The sequence below is a fragment of the Microcaecilia unicolor genome, chromosome 11 (genome assembly GCF_901765095.1).
Source record: "Microcaecilia unicolor chromosome 11, aMicUni1.1, whole genome shotgun sequence".
NCBI classification, from domain to species: domain Eukaryota; kingdom Metazoa; phylum Chordata; class Amphibia; order Gymnophiona; family Siphonopidae; genus Microcaecilia; species Microcaecilia unicolor.
In genome coordinates, this window is record NC_044041.1 from 207,487,335 (window position 1) to 207,510,187 (window position 22,853).

The window sequence follows — 22,853 nt, forward strand, 5'->3', positions numbered from 1 at the left end:
AAAAGGGAAGTGAACCAAGATAGGTCTACACCAGAGATACCTAAAGAAGTCAAATGGGCAAGTAGGGGAGGGAATGATTGACCTGATCGAAAGCCACAGAAAGATCAAGAGAAACAGCTAAAAGTGTTGTGCTAAGTTCACTGGTAAGTGCAGTTATAACAGTTTCACTGCTGTGGTGAGGTCGAAACCCTGACTGACGGGGATGAACAGCTAGTATTTTTTCTGAAACGGACATTAATCAACACAATTTTCTCTAACACTTTAGACATAAAGCAAAGATTGGAAACAGGAAGATAGTTACTAGGTATAGATGGATCAAGAGTGGGTTTTTTTAAAAGTAGGCTGAACAATAGCACGTTTCCAAAGATCGGGGATCTATCCTAATGATGATAACGTTGGTAGCAGATTCCGCTCCGGCATCTTTAGCCAGGAAGAAGGAAAAGGGTCACTTAGTGTGTAGTCTTCATGTATGACGAAGTTTTTGTTGGCAAAAAAGAGTTGGGATTTCAAATGAGGACCATTGAAAGAAACCAGTGTGAGAAGGTGGTGAAATGGGAATAGGCAGACTTGGACAGCCCTGGACAAGGACTAGCTAAAGAATTTATCTTATTGAAAAAAACAAACAGAAACAGCGCTTCAGCTGAGGGAGGGATGTACGTAGTAGAAGTATGTGCCTTGTGTCTTGTTTATATAGAGAGAAGAGATCCTTGGAGGGATTAGCGGATGTTAGAAGTTTCTTAGTAAAAAATTCCCTTTTCTCTTTTTTTAGTGGATAATTGAAATCTTGGTGGAGTTGATGGCATTTGAGGAGAGTCTCTGGGGTTTTGGATTTTTTTTTCAAGAGCCTTTCGGCCTGGCAGTACTGACGCTTAAGCAAGCGAAGTGCAGGGGTATACCAACTATGCCTCTTAGGAGTGTCACATTGAATAAGCGTCTTAGGAGCAATTGAATCAAGGCCTTGTGCCAGAATGGAATGCCAGGACTCAGTCTGATCATTAAGTGATTTAGCAGAGAAGTCAGGCGGCAACAGAAAACGAGAGAGAGAAACTGAGGTCACATCAGTCTTGGGAAGTGCCCTAAACCAGTAGCCAGTGGGTACCGGTGGTGTTGGAAGGGGTGGTGGTAGAGAAAGGGGGAAGAGAGTGAGAGTGAACAGACCATGAGAGAGGAGAGGAAGAAACAGCTGATAGGGTTATTCGGGATTCCTGCAAGGTTAATACTAGATCTAAAGTATGACCAGCAGCATAGGTTGGAAGAGAGACCCATTGGTACAAAGATAAAATCAGACAAGAATTCAAGGGAAACTTTAGTCTTGGGATCTGTAGAATCATCTACATGGATGTTAAAATCACCCAGAATGAGCAAATTAGGGAAGCACAAAGTAGCTTCCGATATAGCAGATCAACCTGCTGCAGATAGAGAAGGGGGGGGGGGCACTAAAAGAGAAGAAGAAATAATGGTGAGGCTGTGTCAGTTCTGACGATTAGCAGTTCCGGATAGGAAAAAGGAGAAGTAACCTCTTGTAAGTGATGGCCAGACCACCGCCAGATCTGGAGGCCTGGGGAACAAAATGGATAACATAGTTTGGGAGGAGGCAAGCGTAAGGATGGGACTTTTCAACAGTTTTAATCCAAGTCTTCGTAAGACAAAGTAAGGAGCAGTTTGTACTAGTTATCTGATCACTGATGAGGAATGATTTAGACCGTATGGATCTACAGTGGGAACATTTACAAATAGTGGGATAGGCTGCGGAACCTGGTCAAACGTATGGAGATTGTATAAATCTGTGGCCAATAAGATGGTGGACCACTGTGTAACTCTTAAGATGCCTGCCTTTGTTTCTGTGGAGCAGAGTTTGTCCAACTTTGTAAAACAGCAAGGTAAAGTCAGACAGTATTCCAGTATAATCTTAATATTCTACTTGCAAGCACAGCAACAGGGAGGGGTGAAGAAGGAGGTTAAGCCGTAGGACTATTCTGTGCAAAGATTTATGGTTAGAGGTCTTGAGACTGGTTTTCCTGGAACAAGTAAATCAAATGTTGTGTTTAGATAAGGGGGACCATCAGCAGAGAATTGTCACGTACACATAGAAAAAGGTATAAAAGGAATAGTTTATCACTACATAACTGCGCTTTGCTCCAGGCTGGTAAATTCCTCCACAGGAACATAGAAAGAAAAAAGACTATTTGTATGTACTATTTATGAATTGTAATTGGCAAAGCAGCAATTAGATGTCTATTTTCCTATTTGTAATAAATAAGCTTCTACGATAAATTTATGATTGACTAATGGTGTATCTCTTCCTGTGTTCTTTAATCCAAATTATTTTATCCAGAGAATAAATGAAAGTTTAGCCTTTCATCTTACAGCCTGTCTGATAAGGGGGCGTAGGTATAAGGCTAAACACAGCCAAGGAGTTTTTCTCCAAGCAAGGAGAGCTTCTCTAAGGCTGAAGTGTAGTCCCCTCCCAAAGGGCAGCCAGAGAGATAAATTCAATTTTCTGTAACACTGGAATAAAAGAATTTTATTGTAATCATTTATTTAATATATTTTAGCATTAATATAAAAGAGAAAAGATATACTTTGGAGTGTGTTTCCTTTGCTGGAAGGGCTTTCTGACCCCTCCGAAGTGTTTAGTTCCCCTTAGAGGCAAGGGAGAGCTTTATACGATTTTGTGGGAACACCGAAGGAGGAAGGTGGTGTTTACCCCTAGTAGAGGGCAGAAGATGCCCCCGCAAAACACAGGGATGGGCACCCCTGAATGGCGGTGATGATAGCCAACTAGTGAGTACGTAATGATATACGGAAGTACCACGTAATGAGTAGCAAACTCACCAGAATAGTCATGCGCGATGGTCATTGTATAACTTTTGTACCAAGCTAGGCAGCTCTTCAGCAAGCAAGGGCCCCTGTAACTGTTTGTTACAGTTTTCTTCACTCTGCTTTTGTCAGGAAAAGTGATTTATGTAAGAACAGTTCCATATAGCTTTAAACCTGGTTCCTTACTGTGGGAGTGAGCTCTTGTTCTCTCTGTCGTGCAGGTACATCATGAGGAGCTTCTCTCCCAGCAACAAGACTGCATTCTTGCCACCCAGTCAGCTCAGGCCTTCCTGGACAAAGAGGGTCTCGGCCTGGTCCCCGATGAGAGGCAGCAGCTGCAGAATAATGTGCTGGAGCTGAAGAAGCATTATGCAGCTTCCCTGCTGCAATCAGAGACCCAGCTGAAGTGGGTGCAGTCTTTAAAGAATGAGCTGCACAAATTCCTGCACGATTATGGGGACTTCGAAGTCTGGCTGCAGCAGTCTGAGAAGAAGCTGGAAGGCCTGCTTCAGGAGGGTGGTCAGCCAGAGTGTCTGCCGCCTTTACTCCGCCGACAAGGAAGCTTCTCAGAGGATGTGATATCTCACAAGGGGGACCTGCGGTACATTACAAAATCAGCCCAAAATGTTGTGGACATGGAAGAGAGGGGTAAAGAGGAAGAACAGCTAGGTTTTCAGTCTTCATCAGCTGTGCGTCTAGTGAAAGACAAGCTGGAAGATGCATCCAGAAGATACACGGTTCTGCACTCTGAGGTGAGTTTATTCTTCTTTCATTACGGATGGGTTTGATTTTCTTTTCTGTTACACATTTGCAGAGAGCATTAGTTCATTGATGTGGACATTGTGTATATGTAGAAATCAAGGAAAATGTGTTCAGCCGTTAGAGAGGAAAGGTCTGGGACAGACCAAAAGCCGGGTATGGGTAGGTATGTATTAAATATGGTGGGAGCAAGGAACAAACAGGTCACCCTTTCATTATATATGACTTTTGCTCACCAGATTAATTAAGTGGGATGTCAGGGCTTTTGTATACTGAAAGTTTGTTCAACCTCCGACTATTTCCCTTAGAAGAAAAGAACTGAAGGGGACTTTATGTGAAGCATAATGTCTGTGTCTGTGCTTCTGTGAGCTAGACAAGGCCTGTACTTTGAAATGTGTGTGTATGTGAATTTTATGCTGTATGGGTAGCTGTGTATATGTGAATATTTTATAATTACGCGTTCAGGGCTGTTTGCAATGAGTGATATTCTTAAATGTAATTTAGTATCTAGGCAGTTCACAGTGATGATGTGACAGATCGTTTTATCCCAAGAGCAGTGAATGGGGGAGTATGGTCTCACCACCTGCACAGGAAGAAGTCTTTGTGTGGAAATTGGGCAGTATGGACCATTTTATTTATAAAATGTACGTGGTGCTAATCTGTCCACGAATTGAAGCAACTGTAGCTAGACTGAAGCGTCTTGAAAGAAAAAGTGGGCCAGTTTTGGAGGGAAAAGCACTCAGTGGATCTTGTGATGCAGTCGGAGTTTAGAGCAGTGGCTCCCAAACCTGGTCCTGGAGGCACCCCAGCCAGTCAGGTCTTCAGGATAGCCACAATAAATATGCATGAGAGAGATTTGTATGCACTGCCACCAGGTTTGGGAAAGATTTTCACTCTGTTGCAGATACACAGTAATCATTACTTCGCCCCGCATTACCAGCTATATCTCGGTGTCTTGCACGTCACTTGGCTGAGTGAAATTTTGTCTTCAGCTTGAACCACTCTTGTGTAATGCGGGTTTGTAAATTTTGTGTTCTATACTGGAGTCCAGTTAATGGTGAGCAGATTTTCTAACACATTCCTTGTTTCATGTTTCTTTTTCTCTTCTAGTGCTCCAAGTTAGGGTCCCATCTAAAAACTCTTCTGCATAGATATGAGCAGTTCCAGGACGGGGCAAGTACTCTCCAGACATGGCTACAGGAGACTCGGGAAGTCCTTCAGAAGCTCCTTTCTGAAGCTGTTGGCTCAGAAGCTATAGTCCTTCAGAAACAGCTGATGAGTGCCAAGGTGAGTGGTAGAGAGTCAGCAGGACCTGACTGTGTAGCTGCTGACACAGCTCCTTCTGCTTTTGCAGGCTGCTGCTTCTGGAGTGTGTGTGAATTGCATTTACTTGTCACTGTTTAATAACTCAAACCTTGTGTTTTCTTTCTGTCTGTGGATCAGAATCTGCAAGGAGACCTAACTGATCATCAGGTACAGTTAGAAAAAGTGCAGAAGATGGCACAAGTCCTGCTGGAGACAGAGGGAGATCCAGCCCTAGATGGCAAAGTCATTCAGGAAGTCACAGGTACTCAGCAAACTAGCTGTTAATGAAGGGAGAGCACAGGCATCCCAGTGTTTAGTTTCATTTACCCATGGAAATGACTCTGATAGAAAGGTCATTGGAAAATTTCCCACGCATTTTCCCCTACATTTAGCAGAGGCTTTCCAAGGGGCAGGGTGAGGATTGGAACCACTCATTTTTTTTTCCTTCCCCTGGGACCTGTGAGCGAGTCACTGCCAAAGAACTGCTTGATAGTTCATCTACCTCTTCCCCTTTACTGTCTGCAAATGGAATTTTTCATTTTTTTGATGATAGACATTGTAAACCGCCTAGAAAGTCTTCTGATATCAAAGATTAAATAAACTTGAACCTAATTAGAAAAAGTAGATGCAGGTATCAGGGTCAACACTATAAATAATGGAACTAAAGTACTTAATCAACAAGTATTTTATCTTGTAAATAAACTAATGAAGGTATGTGTAGTCAACATATATATTATCTGTGTTAGTTATCTTACCTTATCCTTGTGTCCTTCTGTCTGTCCTTCCCTTATCCTTATTGATCCTGTCTGTTTGTCCTGATTTAGATTGTAAGCTCTTTTGAGCAGGGACTGTCTTTCTTCATGTTCAATTGTCAAGCACTGCGTACGACTGGTAGCGCTATAGAAGTGATTTATAGTAGTAGTAGTTATTGTTTTTAGCTCTGTACACTGCTCCGAGTGCTGAACATAATGAGCAGTATGTCAAATATTTATAAACTTGGAGTAAAAGTGTCTTCATAAGCAGGCTCTAAAGCGGCCTTAGAAGCACTGAAGCGAAACTGTGCTTTACTTTTAATCTTTAACTACAAAATAATCGTATCACATTTTAAATCGTGCATTGTAAGAATCTGAAAGATATTCAGTGGCCATTCACAAAATAATACTTTGTAGAGAGAGGGTTATATGGAGTGTGATTGGAAATCTTACGTGGTCCATGTTGCATCATGTGTGGCTTCATCAGAAAGGTTGCAGAAAAAGGTCCCTTGCCACAGAAGTGGGAAAAAACTTTCTGAAGCCCATCTAGTCCAACCATTTTACTACAAAAGCCTTTGGCTAGGAAGCACAGACCATAGTACCATTTCCCCTCCCCCCTTTCTCCTCATCTTAAAATAGCACGCACCTTGAAAGCTAGAGGGAAGTCTTTCCACCTCTAACCCTCAGTGAAATCTTTGGTCAGCAGTGGCCACCTGCCTTCCCATTAAGTTAAAAGGCTTTCACTACTGTTACTGAGCTGCAGGCTTGTGTTGATGCTTAAAGTAATGTTTGGGATTTCTTCTCTCACGAGTCTGTGAATGCCACTATGCGAGGAGCAGGAGCCAGGGCTCAGAATCAAACCCATGTCTCTTACAAAGCTTGCACTGCCAATCAGCTTAACCGGGGTGGGGGCTCTAGGCAATTTTTTCTAAGCTTTTTGTCAGTGGCCACGGAAACCTGAAAACATGAGGTTGACATTTTGCGTTCTAGTCCCAAAGGTGGTTGGTCTAAAGGCTTTTGTTCTCTTCTAGACTCCATCCTGTGCCAATTCCATAATATCTCTAGCCAGCTCTCCGAGCGTTTGCACTTACTTGAGAAGTCAGTTACAGAGTCTCAGAGTGTCCAGGAGACCCTTGAAGATTTTCTACAGTGGATCATAGAGACGGAAAAGAATCTGGAAGAACACAAACTGGACTGTGTTTCATCCACTTGTATTCAAGCATCACTTGCAGTGAACAGGGTGAGAGAAACCTTATTGAAATGGAGAATGACTTTGTTCTATTTAACAAATATTCACCTCCCAGCGCATAAAAAATTCTCACTTAGGTATCGGCTTGCGCATACACTATATATAAAGACCTCAGTAGTGAGAATTTTCATATGAGGTTCACAGCCTTGTGATTCGCATCCTTCATCATTAAATCAATTAAATTTAAAACCTAACAATATGTACTTAATCTATATATTCTTTTATTTTTGGTCAAGGACCTGCAAAAAAGATAAGTGTTAGTTATAAGTTAAAAACTAAGATATAAAAAATATATAGCTGAATTGTTAGGTTTTAGAAGAAAATATTAAAGTTTAAATGATTTAAAGACCAATGACGAAGGAAGCAAATCCAGAGGCTGTGCACCGTGTGTGAAAAGTCTCGCTACTGAGGTCTTTATATATATAAAGTAAGTGCAAGCCGATACTGATGTGAGAATTATTTTATGTGCTGGGATGTGAATAAAGCTTTCGATTTTTCTTTGTTCCATGACCTTCAGTAGTGCCATCAAACGTAAACCATTGCCATGCATGACCCCTAGAAGTACCCATACCATAAAGTACCATCCTATAGCGTTGAAGACTGAAAGATGTCCCTATGTGGCACTGTTCAGAAAAATGTGTAGCTCCCTCTGGAGGTGCTTTGAGATACTGCAGTGTTTATCGGTGGCCTCTCGGTGACAATTTTTCTTTCATTCTTCTTAATATTAGAAACTGAAGCAGGATATTGCCAGCCGGAAAAGTAGCCTGGATGCCACTCGGGAAATGGTGGATAAATTCCTGGAGACAGCAGACAGTTCTGCAGCTGATGTTCCCCAGATGAAGCTGGCTGAGTTAACAGAGCGCTTTGGTAAAGTGTGTGAGAGGCAGCAGGAGCAGGAGGCAGTGCTGAAAGACCTTCTTCCGAAAGCAGAGCAGTACGAGCAATTGTTGGAGACACTTCAGGAGTTTATGAGCAGTAAAACACATTTGTTGGCATCTGGGAGTCAGCCTGACCAAGATATTGTTCAGGTCTCTCAGCAGATCAAGGTAAGAGAAATAGAATGAGGTCATATGTCAGGATGTAAAACTGGCAAGTGCACTTCCTGTTCCTTTTGTGCATTTGGCTAAAAACTTACAGCTTGCTATTCTAATTAGGAATTGTTTAGCGCAGAAAATAGCAAAGCAAGACATGGAGGAGCAAGCAAGTATGCTTTCCTCAAATACTGTTACTCTTCCCTTCTCCCAGGAAAAGGGAGTAATATTCAGCACACTGAGGAGAGAAGCATTTGGCAGCCCCTCCACGCTGCAGCAAGTGGAGAGAGGGAGAGGGAGCAAGAGGAGAGAGGGAGAGGGAGCAAGTGGAGAGAGGGAGAGGGAGCAAGTGGAGAGAGGGAGAGGGAGCAAGAGGAGAGAGGGAGAGGGAGCAAGAGGAGAGAGGGAGAGGGAGCAAGTGGAGAGAGGGAGAGGGAGCAAGAAGGGAGAGGGAGCAAGTGGAGAGAGGGAGAGGGAGCAAGAGGAGAGAGGGAGAGGGAGCAAGTGGAGAGAGGGAGAGGGAGCAAGAGGAGAGAGGGAGAGGGAGCAAGTGGAGAGAGGGAGGGAGCAAGGAGAGAGGGAGAGGGAGCAAGAGGAGAGAGGGAGAGGGAGCAAGTGGAGAAGGGGAGAGGGAGCAAGAGGGAGAGGGAGCAAGTGGAGAGAGGGAGAGGGAGCAAGAGGAGAGAGGGAGAGGGAGCAAGTGGAGAGAGGGAGAGGGAGCAAGAGGAGAGAGGGAGAGGGAGCAAGAGGAGAGAGGGAGCAAGAGGAGAGGGAGAGGGAGCAAGAGGAGAGAGGGGAGGGAGCAAGTGGAGAGAGGGAGAGGGAGCAAGGGGAGGGGAGAGGGAGCAAGTGGAGAGAGGGAGAGGGAGCAAGAGGAGAGAGGGAGAGGGAGAGGGAGCAAGTGGAGAGAGGGAGAGGGCAAGAGGAGAGAGGGAGGGAGCAAGTGGGAGAGGGAGAGGGAGCAAGAGGAGAGAGGGAGAGGGAGCAAGTGGAGGAGGGAGAGGGAGGAAGAGGGGAGAGGGGAGAGGGAGCAAGGGAGAAGAGGGAGAGGGAGCAAGAGGAGAGAGGGAGAGGGAGCAAGTGGAGAGAGGGAGAGGGAGCAAGAGGAGAGAGGGAGAGGGAGCAAGAGGAGAGAGGGAGAGGGAGCAAGTGGAGAGAGGGAGAGGGAGCAAGTGGAGAGAGGGAGAGGGAGCAAGAGGAGAGAGGGAGAGGGAGCAAGTGGAGAGAGGGAGAGGGAGCAAGAGGAGAGAGGGAGAGGGAGCAAGAGGAGAGAGGGAGAGGGAGCAAGTGGAGAGAGGAGAGGAGAGGGGAGCCAGAGGAGAGAGGGAGAGGGAGCAAGTGGAGAGAGGGAGAGGGAGCAAGAGGAGAGAGGGAGAGGGAGCAAGAGGAGAGAGGGAGAGGGAGCAAGTGGAGAGAGGGAGAGGGAGCAAGAGGAGAGAGGGAGAGGGAGCAAGTGGAGAGAGGGAGAGGGAGCAAGAGGAGAGAGGGAGAGGGAGCAAGTGGAGAGAGGGAGAGCAAAAGAATAAATGGGGTGGTGCAGGGAGGAGGGTCCTGGGTGCAGCACTGCTGTGGTGAGCTAAAATTGGAGTTTGGAGCAGAGAAAACAGGTAGACCTGAGAGAGAAAAGAAAAGCAACAGCGGTGAGCATTACTGTATAATGATGATAATGTTTATTGACTTGTAAAGCAGCTTTCATGAAACATCACCAAGCCAGTTTCTGGGACAGAGGAAAATTTCAGCTCTGCTGGATACCAGCATCAAGGTGGATCTGTTTGTCATCTCACCTTGTTGGGTTTTCTACTGTGGGCTAAGGGAGGGGATGTGTCTGTGCACATACAAGCGCATTAAGGTGACTTAATGCACTAGAGGGCATTGATAGAATTTCCTCCCGTCACTCACAGCAGATCATCTGTACTGCTCTCTGGTGCATGAAGTTGCCTTTTGTAAATTTTCCTTCTCATACTCAATGTGAAAGACATGTTGGCCTCAGCAGCATTTCCTGGTATGGGGCAGGGTTTCATGTAGTTTAGAGGGTAATGGTTGATTTTCCTCTACAGAAACTGAATGCAGAGCTGGCAGAGCAGGAGAAGAATATGACTGTCTTAGAGAAGCTGGTCACAGACTTTAGCTGCTGTAGTCTTCAGATTGGCTCCCTGCAGCACCTGGACAAAGTCCAAAGTCTAAAGAAAGACTTCCTGCACTTCCAGGAAGCAGCGAGAAAGAGGTAAAGTAAAAGATGAGACAGCGAGGTGTTTTCCTTTTACGAAGTCATCTCTGCTGAGAGGGGAAGACGGGCTTTAGCTTCAGAGAGAGTGTGGAAGGCATTCAAGAAAGATCCTCCGAAGATCTGCCTCTGTGGATTGTAACTCAGAAATGATAGATTCCATACATAGATTCCCACTATTCCAGAACCTTTGGGATATTGGTGTCCTGCCGGTGAAGATACAGAACTGAAAACTGAGCCGAGACATATCTCTCTTGGTATTCAGTCCACCTCCTCAGTATTTTCTGTCTCCAGCAGGTGGATGAACACACTTCTCAGTCTCTCATTCTGAATGGTTTGCTCCTGGACCAGTTGGTCAACTGGTCCCCAGTGAGCTTTGCGGGTGGTTTGAGTCTGCAGTCATATCTGGAGGTCTTCAGATCTGTCTGTGGTGCCCCGTGAATTAACTTCTTTCTTCTCTTCACCTCTCCCCTGTTTCCTGTGGAGCTCTCCTTTTCCAAAGGGTAGAAAGAAAGGAGAGCTGAGAAATAATACCAGTTTCAAGACCAAAGGAAAACAAGTGGAAGAGTATCTGTAGAAATTCAGTGCTCTACCTCTTTATCAGAAGGAGTGACAGAACTGGGCAGGTGTGAACGGTAGATCAAACGTTTCCATGCGGCATTCATTATTCCTCACAACCGCCTCTGGGCGAGTCTCCCGTTCTCCAATTATCCCAGTGATTTCTAGGTTACTGGAGCCGCACTCTCAGTGGTCTCAAAGTTCCCAGAAAGCACTCACAGACCAACACACAAACTATCAGGATTCTTTCAGTCCAGACAAAACAGAGTGAACAACAATTAGTTTATTCTCTTAAAAATATTGAACAGTGGAACAAATAGTGTGATTGTCAAACAATAACAGGTACTGACATAAGAATCAATCATAACACTAACTAAACACTTGCATACTTCCTAGAAAGTACCTGGGGAGAACAGGACATATATCTGTTATAGAGCTACCGCAAAGAGATCTCTCTCTTTCTCCCAGGCTGAAACTGAACTCAAACCAGTAAAATCCAATAAGATGAGCTCCTGGGCTAATCAGAGCCCAGTCAACAAGATTTCAAATATATACTGCTCTTGCTTCCATATTGTGTCAAACTAAAGAAAAAAAACACAGTTCTCTGTAACAGTTTATAGCGAAGAAACACCACCTGCTGGCCAAATAGGAGACATAGCTTCAGAACATAATCAATGCAGGAAAATATCCAATACATTTTACAGGCTTAATACACACTGTTTCTTCACACCATCCATTCGGGTTGTATGGGTTACAGTCCAGTAACCCTGCCAAACAGAGTATCCAGATTATAGAGAGGGTTTAAGATTGCTATTACTGATTATACGTACCTCCCATAGCTCTTCTCATTGGCTGACTGGGGCTGGGCATGGAGAAAAGATGGGCTCTAATGCAGGGAGCACATGTTTTGCAGTTCACACAATTTTACCTCTGTTTTTTGGAGATGTTCTGTGGGGAAGGATTAAGTTGGGGAGACGACATCATGCTTTAAGACATGACTCATTCTTTCTCTTTCAGAATTGATGCAAAGCCTGAAGTGAAAATATCTGTGTGGTTTTTGCACAGTCATAGGCCTGATTTACTTGAGGAACCTAATGGTTGTGAATGGTGTTGGATTTCACTTCCTTTAGTAAATTCAGTTCACTATCACCTATGTAAAGCTGAAAACTAAAAATGTTTATATGAATTACACTTGTTTAGTTGTTGACACCTGATAGGAAGAATTAAATATGCAGTTTATAAATGTTGATGGTGGTATTTTCTTGATGATTTAAACATTTATATAATAGATCTTTTACGTTTACAGAGAAGCAGAGAGATCTTGTCTTGCCAGAAGGCTTGGCTGAATTCGGAAGTGGTGGGTTGATGAGGAAGTGGTGAAGGAAAAGGAAGGGACTGTACCCCTCCATGGACACCTGCTTGAGAATCCAGGAATTGTCAACAAGAATTCAGTTCCTCAAGGTGGGAAGAGCATCTTAGATATCAATGCATTGATTCTGTACTTGATACATCCTGGAGATCGCTATGATTATGCGTGTGCATAACATTTTCAAATAATTAATGAGCATGTCATTATCATGTAATTTATGTGTAATTGGAGTGGCAGCATCAGAGCCCAAGAGGAAGAGGTGATCTGATGCCATGTGGAGGGCTGGCAGGCACAGCAGGAACAGGCAAACGTGATTGGCAGTCATCCAAAGCCAATGTCTGCTTCATGCTCCCACTGTATGATGGGAGGAAGCAGCACAAATGCATCCATGGACGAGTGGAGCAGAATGAGGAAGCAGGCACTTGGATCGGCCTATGTTCTCGGGCTTGGAGGAGAGAAAGACTTGTGTGATAGTGTTTAAAATATATATATATCTTTATTTCTGTTCTGGCCTTGTGAACACTGTGGAGAAACCAGCTAGGACAGTACAATTCATTCTTAATTTTGTGATTTCCAGAATTCTGGTTCATCATGGATTACACCAAAGAAGCCAGTCGGTTAATGGGAAATTTTGATTTAGATAACTCAAAAGATAAGCCTAAATTAGATTTCCAAAGCTTTGGGGGAAAAAAGTATTCAATTTCCTCTGAAAAGTTGTGTAGTGTGATTCAAGTCTAATGTCCTAAGGGAGCAGAATCCAAATTTTAGTAGCCTGATAAGAAAACAAGGAGGGAAAAAAAACCTTGATAAGAAAACAAGGAGGGAAAAACCCCCCCTCATTTATATGTAACTTTATTTACAGTTGGAACTGTGAAAACTGAGTTCTGGGTAATATTCTCCTTGACAGGGCAAAAGTCAGTAATGAAAATATATAAAAAGGCTAATCCATATGATTATATTCAGATTTGTATAATTTAAAGGTTATTCTGCCCCCAAAGGCACCCAATGTAACCTGTGAAAAAGTGGTGTTACCCAGTCAAATCTGCAAGCACAGCAAAGTAATCTACCTGCTGTATTTTGTAAAGTTTGCAGGTATTTTTTTTTTTTTGAGACCCAACATAGTATGAATTGCAATAATCAATCTGTGAAAGGACAAATATGCTTGAATAATAATCCTAAAATCATCGTAATAATATGGTTTGCTGTGGAAGGAAGAGGATATGATGCAGGAGAAAGGGTCATGATTTGGCAGTGGAGGGGGGGGTGATCTAAAGGGGGAGGGAGAAGAAGGTAATTTAGAGATGATCACTGGGGAAGGAGAGGGCTATGGGGGAGAGAGGGTGGAAATGCTTGGTACAGGAAGGAAGGAGGAGGGTTCCCACATGGGGCAAAGAAACACTTGGGTTTTGTTTGAGAGGCTGATATTCTGTAAATAACCCCAGCTGTCTTGTTGTTTGCTTTGTTACAGGCTCTCTTGGAAGAATGGGAATGTAAAGGTGCCAGGTGGAGCTGATCACACACACAGGAACAGAGCTGGAGAATCTGATATGGAAGGACTGCAGCGGATGCCCAGTCTAAACAGGTGATCTATGCTCCAGTGCTCCTGCAGGAGGCCAGATGTGCCCTGGGGCTCACCGCTTGCTCAGCTTCTGGCATAATAAAATAACAAAAGATGTGGTTGTGCATGGTACCATTCCAGATGGTTGCCCTAGTGGAGTTGGAAAAGTTCAGAGAAGGATAACAAAAATGATAAAGGAGATAGACAACACCTGTATGAACAACAGTTCCTGGCCTGTGTGAGGAGTGTGGAGGATTTTTGATGGCTGGTACCAGGAGAAAGAATTCTACCCCTTGGTCTTCGGTGGCGGAAATCTTGAATTTTTTTTGCAGAGTGATCTGGAGAAAGGTTGGCTTGGCTTCTTTGTAAGTTTAGGTTAAGAAAGCAATATAATGTTAGGTATTATTAGGAAAGGAATGGAAAACAAAAATGAGGATGTTATATGCCTTTGTATCGCTTCATGGTGCGACTGCACCTCGATTATTGTGTTCAATTCTGGTTGCCGCATCTCAAAAAAGATATAGTGGAATTAGAAAAGGTACAGAAGGGTGACGAAAATGATAAATGGGATGGGACGACTTCCCTATGAGGAAGGCTAAAGCGGCTAGGGCTCTTCAGCTTGGTGAAAAGGCAGCTGAGAGGAGATATGATAGAGGTCTATAAAATAATGAGTGGAGTTGAATGGGTAGATGTGAAGCGTCTGTTTACGCTTTCCAAAAATACTAGGACTAGGGGGCATGCAATGAAGCTATAATGTAGTAAATTAAAACGAATCGGAGAAATTATTTCTTCACTCAACGTGTAATTCAACTCTGGAATTCGTTGCCAGAGAATGTGGTAAAAGCGGTTAGCTTAGGGAGTTTAAAAAAGGTTTGGACGGCTTCCTAAAGGAAAAGTCCATAGACCATTATTAAATGGACTTGGGAAAATCTAGAAGGAGTGGATCAAGGCTTTTTGACAAAGAAGGAAATGTTTTGAGATTTCAACAGGGGAAGAAGTGGTAGCTGCAATAATTCACAAGAACTGGGACATATTAAAAACTCAACTTGCTTTCCGTAATCATAGATTAAGGATTGCCTTTTCAAGAGGCTGTAATTCGAAGGAAGTCTTGTGTCCAGCCAGCCGCCTTACCAACACCAAATGACAGAATAATTCCTTTGGATGAAAGGGATCATTATAAATGTGGGGAATGCCCCTTTTGTTTTTTGATGCTTGAAGGCTCCAATTTTGTCAACTGTAGTGATAACTCTTTACACCAATTACAAGCTTTGATGAATTGCCACTCTGATTTTGTTGTATACGCTTTACTACTACTACTACTATTTAACATTTCTAAAGCGCTACTAGGGTTACGCAGCGCTGTACAGTTTAACATAGAAGGACAGTCCCTGCTCAAAGAGTTTACAATCTAAAGGACAAGTGTACAGTCAATCAAGAAGGGGCAGTCAAATTGGGGCAGTCTAGATTTCCTGAAAGGTATAAAGGTTAGGTGCCGAAGGCAACATTGAAGAGGTGGGCTTTGAGCAAGGAGTTTTGAAGATGGGTAGGTTGGGGGCTTGGCGTAAGGGCTCAGGAAGTTACTCGTAATCATGAATTACTCGTAACAAATCTGCAACTCCTTCGACAGCACACTGTGCGACATTTAAACATTCATTTGACCAGCTGAGATGTTTTGTAATTCAGTAAGCACAACACAATATGCGAGGTGGCGATAGAAATTCGCAGTTGCTCCAGTTAGAACAATGCTGGATTCACAAATTGAGAACATTAGAACGGGAAGGTCTATATATTTCGATTGAATGGGCGGCATATTTTTGAAGCTTCAATGACGTAGTGTCTCGCTATAGGTTAGTGAAAAATAGTTTGAAGAGTGATTGGTTAGCCATCAGTCAGCGTCTTGGTTTAAATGCCATATTTTCCTTCGTCACACATCTCAAGAAACAGCTTGAGCAACAAAATGACTGTGACTAACATTAGACTGTTTCCCTGGATTTGTTCGTCTGTAAAGTGCATATTTTAATTGTAAAAAAGTTTCTTATAGAGTTCAGTACAAATATGCTAATTCTCCTGAAGAAGCCCCATGGTGAAACGGGAATCCCGTTGGGATTATTAAGATAAGTGCTTGAAGCGATTAAGATAAGTGAGATTGAGTGCTGGATATCAAGTATGCTCTATTAAAATTTAAAAAAAAATAATAATAATTCAGTAAAATAAAGTTCCAATAGGTTAGTCACAGAGGTTGTAGACCAATGATTATGTTGACATCTGTTGAGACTACTACTAAAGTCCACAGACAGTTTCGGAGGTCTTTTCCTCCTTTTCAGAAATGTAAACATTGTTTTGTTCAGCACATTTTTCATTCAGTAAAGTTTTTGTGAGAGAGAGCCAGACTGAGAATGATATTGTACTTTTATAGAAGACAGAAGCAGTTTGTGCTGTGTACTATTCATTGGTGTATGTACTGTTCCTGATCTGCTTCTCTCTCTTGTGTTTCTCATTACAGGAAGCTCTACAAGCAGTGTAAATGGATACCATGCTTGCAAAGGTGAGAGCACTGTGTGCCTAGTCACGTGCACAGCATTCAGGATGTCCACATTAAACCTGCTAATATCTGCATACTGTTTGCTGTAAAAGCAATAACCATTTACGTAGCAAGTGTGGCAGCAATGTTGCAGATTGCACTTCCATCATGTAGCTTCCTACTATTCCAGAATCTGTGGGATATTTGTGCCCATCGACCAGCAGGTGGAGATAGAGAACTGAAAACTGAGCTTAGATATATTTCTCTTGGCATTCAGTCCAGCTCCTCGGTATTTTCTGTCTCCAGCATGTGGATGGACATACTTCTTAGCCTCTGGTTCTGAGTAACTTGCTCCTGGTCCAGTTGGTCAGCTGGTCCCCAGTTGAGCTTTGTGGGTGGCTTGAGTCTGTAGAGTCATATCTGGAGGTCTTTAGATCCCTGTCTGTGGTGCCCCATGAATTTACTTCTTCCCTCCCTTCACCTTTCCCTTGTTTCCTTTGGAGCTCTCCATTTCCAGCACAACAAAAAAGGAAAAAGGTTTTCTGGAGAGGCTCAGGACTGATAATTTCTCATCTGTGGTAGAGAGGTGTGGTAGCCGTGTTAGTCCACTCTAAAGGTTATCAATAGAAATTTGTTTGATTTCATCTGTGGTAAGACTTGTGGAACTGTGAGCTTGGGGGGGAGCAGCTAGCAATGATAAGTCCAATTAAAGTTTGGGTCAGAACTACTTGGAGGGCTGCAAGTTCTATTTGATGCAGATGAGTGATCCTGACTCACTGCTTGTAACATCCTGTGCTGTGCTTGTAACAGGGTGAATGGTGACTCCTACAGATCCAGTTAAACAGTGTTCCCGCTGTGGAACCTGCTTGCTGTCGTTGGGGTGATGCCAGTGCGTGCAAGCCGGGGGGTCAGCAACGATCTTGGATTTGGGGCAGCATCGAATATGGCAGAGGTCTTCGGGCACAGTTGATGTAGGAGACAGGGAAGTGGGCGCATTTGTTGGGGATGACTGGCAGAGAGGAGCACTTCTGGCGGATCACGCACGGAGCACAGCCTCCATTTTACAGCCTCAGGGTCCGACACAGTATTCGGCTGCATTGGAAACTTTGTTTTCTCCAGAGTTTATATTTCACTTACACCAGGCCTACTTAGTGAAGCAGGGGCAGTCAGAGTTGCTGCAAGGTGCTTCAGTTTCTCATCCCAATGCCTCTCCAGTTCCTAAGAGATCTCGTTTAGATCTCCAGGAATGGACAGATGAGCTTTCTGCTTCTCCCTCCTTATCTGATGTGGCTTCGGTCTATTCAGAGGAGCCATCGTTGAAGGAGCAGTTAGTCAAGAACATTTCAGCAAGTAATATGAATCAGCCTCATTATTATGGCAGAGACTCCACTGGCTCCCTATATATGCTAGATAAACATTTAAGATTGTAGACAGTGAGGTCTCTTTATCTTAGGGATTGAACTATTAATATGAAAGCTTCAGCTAGACTCTGTAACCTATTATTGTTAATTTTTCCCTCTATTACATGGATTACCAAACACAAAATGTTGATTCTTCTCTCTGCTATCAGTTTGTTTCGGTATGGAATGTTACCTTTACAACTTCAGTCTCGGACTATTACGTTTTTAGAAAGGCTCTTAAGACGTTTTTATTCACAGAATCAATCTGAGATGATTGTTAATTATGTTAGTATGTGCTGATCTGCAGTATGACATGTATTGTTTTTTTTTGTTATTTAGAGTATAATCCCTAATTAACCATTGTGGTATTTGTGGAATATAAGTAGTGCAAAACATAGCATAACATAACAGAGGAGGGGGATGAGTCGAAAGTACTGAAGTTTTCATAAAGAGGAGCTCAGTTACTCAGTAACTGGTATCTCCTGCTGAATAGCCATGGTTTCAGCTATCTGCTAACCGGTTATGTTGTGTGACATAGCTAGTTAGATGCGGATATTTGGCGCCAACCAGCTATGTTTAGCAGTTAATATTGGCCGGCTGCTTATGTGGTCTATGTTTAACTTAACGGGTTAAGTTGCTGTGGTCAAAAATGAAACCGAATATCAGTGCTAGTCGCCGGAAATTACCCGGTATTTAATATCTGGGTTTAACGCTAGTGGCAGACAGCAAAAGCGCTGCTCGCTGACAGCTGAATATTGGGAGGGGGGGGTCTCTGCTTTATGGAGTGGAGGAGTGGCCTAGTGGTTAGGGTGGTGGACTTTTGGTCCTGAGGAAACTGAGTTTGATTCCCGGCACAGGCAGCTCCTTGTGACTCTGGGCAAGTCACTTAACCCTCCATGCCTGCCGCATTGAGCCTGCCTATGGTGGGAAAGCACGGGGTACAAATGTAACAAAAAATAAAAAAAACCTACACAAATGACTCTGTAGGTGCTTGCTTATATTTTTTTAAGCTGAAAAAAGGCTGTTGGGAAAGAAGTCTATAGATGTTGGTGAAATCTTAGGAAAAGTACTGGTACTAAGAACAAATAAGTCTGGAATTCACAAATCAAATAGCTCAGCTTACATTTTGTCCTGAAAAGGCCTGTGTTATTTTGCAGGCCTAAACTATTACTAGCACATGTGATGTATGGACTTGCTTAAGACACAGCAACAGACGCACTGGTGGTTTGATTTTTCTCTTTGGGCACTCAAGGGGTGGAAATTCTGTGCCACATGTGCAGAGATGCCATTATGGAATATTGGCGTAATCCGAAAGACGTGCGCACAGTGAATGCATCTAAGGGTTTCATGATCTGTATACAACTGACTGTATTCTGTAAGTTTGTGCCCGTATCTTGGAGACACAGACCTGCCTCTCCCATGCTCCGCCACATATACGCCCCACCCTCCCGTGCAGTTAAGGACTAATGCTGGTTAAGCGGCCACTTATATAGATATAGATGGGGTGTCAATTATTTGACAGTTACACGTGTGCATTAACGACAGCTTGCCCTAAGGAAGAGTCGGCCGACGGCACCGGGGACTGCTTAGCTCCCTCCCCTAGATTTCTGAAAAAACTTAGAAGCCTTTCTGAGCATATACAGTCTGTTCTATCCTCTTGCTTTCCTTTATTTTCTTTTCTTTTCGCCCCTTCTCTGTGTCCTCCTATGTTGAAGACTAGAAGACTCAGCTCCCAGAGTGGAAAACGAATGCTGCATGGATGTGGGAGACCCCGCTCTCCTGGAAGCAGTCTCGAACAGGCTATCTTTTTTTTTCCCTCTTTTCTGGGGAAGGTGGGGACATGACTCCAGAGATCTGATCTTTCTGCTGAGTTCTTTGACAGGTGGCTTTACTTATTGACCTCCCGTGTGGCCTATGCCCCTCTGGCAGTGCTGTGCATTGGCTGCGTCCCTATATGGCAGCCTCTGGCCTGCACCCCTGTCTGACCTTTTTTCACCTGCCAAGGTACAGTGATGATCCTCCTGGGCTGGGGACCTCACCAACATCCTCACGACAAGCAGTCGCAGAGCATTGAGTCTGAGCCCTCCCCACCCTATCCCTTAAGAATCTCCTTTAAAGTCTTGTAGAAGGTGGCTGAGGTGCAGATGAGATGCTGGCAGTGACCTTGAACAGTCCTTTACTTCTCTTACTGGCCTTAGATTTGACCGAGATACAGTGTGACGTGTCTGATGTAAGGCAGAGGTATGAGGACCTTGGCAAGGTATTTCGAGACCGTAAGGAGCAGATGTCCACCTTGCTGGAGAGGATGCAAGAAGTTCAGCAGGAGACAGCTGTGTTGCTGAAATGGCTGGAGTCAAGGAAGAAGCACTGTCTGCACTGGACACAGCCCCCCATCGGAGCAGAAGCTGTGAGAACGCAAGCTGAGAAGAACAAGGTAACGTGTCTTAGTATCCCAAGGAGGGCTGATTCTGTAGAGGCCTGTCATGCACTAGAGTATCTTTTATGGCACGTTACAAGGTGTCTCAACCTGCTCATGCTCTAGTTTTTCTAGTACCGTTATGTGTGCTAGAACGTTATGCTACAGCAGTAACGAAAGCCTTGCAGGTGTCTGGCACTTTTGTGATTTTGGAAAAAGGTCTCTCTTCTTTTGCATCTGGACTTTATTTTTGTTTTAATGTACCGGAGGGGGGGGCTTAACTTAGTTCTTTCATCTTTATTAACAGATGAGAACATTAATAAGAATGGTTGGGAAACAGATGACCAGAGATAGCAATTCAGTTATTTCTTTACTCCTGAGGCATCTCCGATTAATGTGTTAAAAAGACCTTGTACAATATTCTGTCGGCTAGAAATTGTAAAGTTGGGTTTTTCTTGATGTGGCCTAGTTAAAGAAAACTAATTAATGTTGTGCCCTATTTCCCTACCACCTGTTAGAACATGAGGCTTTTCTTTCCTACAGGCTTTTCTAGGTGAACTTAAACAAAGTTCTGAGATGGTTCATAAGACAAAGGAAGCATTGCTGAACTTAATTCAAAATCACCCCCACTCCCCAGAGGCTGAGAAATGGAAAGAGATGCTGCAGGATCTCGGTAAGTCACCGTGGAGCTTCAGGGAACAGGTAAAAGAAGCATCATACTTCATACTATAAAGCAATCACCAGTGTTTTGTGATGGTTTTTTTTAATAAAGTGCTTTGCTGGATCTTTACTTGCTAAATCATTTTGTGCTCATAGAGCAGAAATAGAATCAGAAAGATTCTGTGTTCTGTGGGGGCTTCTTTTAATTTGGGAGACATTCATAGCCAGGGCTGGGAACTTGGCACAGTGTTCCTTCATTCACAGCTTTCTGGGGTTTTCCCCTCTTTTCTTGATCTCATTTTCAGCCCATGTAGTGTCTTTCTGCACAGAGGTACTCGGCTGGGCTTCAGACTGAACTTCATACTCGTGGCCCCTAAATATGACCTCTAGATGTGTCACCCCAAAGCACTGACCATGAGCTCTTGTCCACAGAATCCTTAGCTTCAGCCACCCTGGGAAGGGACGTCAAACCCAGGTCCCTGCTACATAATACTCACTGATCACCAATTCCCTAACGGAGTATAGAAATACCAAATTTAGCACAGACTATAAGCATACCATTAACATTTTATATCATATCTAATCAACAAGAATGTACTCGCCCACAGTTTGTATTTTTTTTTATTTTTATTTATAACAACTTAATTTTACAAGCACTAAAATAATTTGCCTAAAATACAGAGAAATAACACACAAGAATTATTTCAAATCAGGTAATTCTATTCTCTTCCTTAGACCACAAAATAGGGAGAGTGAACAAGACAGTAAACAAAGAAACGTGGTATTAACCTGATTATCCCCAGTATTATTTATCTGAATCATTATTCCACATTGATCGTCTGGTTGGCTTCTTCAAACCCAAAACGGTGTATAGTCAATAATTTCGTTGGAAACATACTTATTGTCCAATATTACTGGAAATAATACACCTGATTTCATTTTTTTCTCTTTTAAAACCAGAAATTATTTAACAGTACAAACACTTGAGTCTCTAATCCAATTTCCCACTGATTAAGGTAATCCCAGTTTCACAGGCTTCACTCCTTTTGAATTAATATACTAAGGGGAATCATTTCAGAGGAAAAAACTTTAGGAGTCATACCCGGAACTCTGGGAAAACAACAATCTTGATATTAATCATCTGTAATAATATTTATTTTGTTCAAATTTTTCTGGTCTATTATCATTTTCAAAATCTTAACCGTTTCCTACTCCTGTAGACCTTCATTTGCTGTATCAATTTTTCATTCTCAAAGGATTCGATGTGGCTCACTAATAAGATTATATCTGAAGCAAAATTATTTACTACCACCGTTAGGTCCTGGAGCGCCTTCCAGATGATATTCAATATAACCTCCACGGGAGCGAAAAACTCCAAGCTGATAGCTTTTACGGGTTTAGGAGTGGCACCGCCGACACAGGTTCAGCTGTAAACGACTTCCGTTTCAGCATACACTCCTAACTCACTCCTCCGCTCCTTTGGACATGGTGGTTAAATGATTCGGGAGCGATGAAGTTGTTTCCAGGTCCAAGAGCATCGAAGCTCCTTACGCCGGCACTAATCAAAGGACTCACCAACCCAGTCATCTGTGGGCAGCTCGTCGCGCAGCGGTCCCACACTTGCTGCACAGGGGGACAAAACGCTGGCCATCGGCGGCTGACCCCCCCCCCCCCCCCCATTGTCCCCTTCCTCTCAGTTAAGGTAACTGCAAATGCAGAGAGGAAATCTTCAAGCAATCAAAGGCAGAACTTCAGAGGACAGCTGGGCCGTTGAGGGTACGAGCTTCAGGTCGCCATCTTCCCTAGTTTGGGACACTCTTGTCTGGTTTCTCCTCAGAGGCCTGTCTGATATGGGTAACCCTTCAGCATAACCCTCTGAGTCATTGAAACACAGAAGCCCCTCCACCACTACAAGATGGTGTCCCTTCGGAGGGCACAGTTGTATTTTTAAAACTGTAACTGTTAAGCCACTAATGTTGTAAACCAGACTGAACCCTAAACGGGATATTAGTGGTATTTAAGACCTAAATTGAATTGAAAATGTGAGGCTTTCAGAATTAAAGCCCTGTGCGTATTTTCCCTTCTCAAAATAACCCTGCCCCCTTTTTGCCATCGATAACAGCATGAGTTCTTTAACCCCCCCCCCCCCCCCCAGAAGGGAGTGGAACGTTTCTGCAGCACTTACTTAAATAGGAAAGTTGGAAAATATATTGCTGGCTCTTTATAAAGAC

General features: G+C 43.5%; 1 protein-coding gene across 1 annotated transcript in view; it reads left to right on the top strand.

The window, feature by feature from the left end:
- The window catches only part of MACF1 (microtubule actin crosslinking factor 1), a 303,837-nt gene that overhangs the window by 146,434 nt on the left and 134,550 nt on the right, over window positions 1-22,853 (top strand). Inside the window, 13 exon segments of the mRNA XM_030220015.1 lie at window positions 3,042-3,572; window positions 4,690-4,866; window positions 5,023-5,146; window positions 6,668-6,876; window positions 7,614-7,931; window positions 9,974-10,140; window positions 11,988-12,159; window positions 13,536-13,560; window positions 13,563-13,639; window positions 13,958-13,973; window positions 16,129-16,170; window positions 19,745-19,980; window positions 20,506-20,635. Coding sequence (XP_030075875.1) covers window positions 3,042-3,572; window positions 4,690-4,866; window positions 5,023-5,146; window positions 6,668-6,876; window positions 7,614-7,931; window positions 9,974-10,140; window positions 11,988-12,159; window positions 13,536-13,560; window positions 13,563-13,639; window positions 13,958-13,973; window positions 16,129-16,170; window positions 19,745-19,980; window positions 20,506-20,635 — 2,224 coding nt within the window.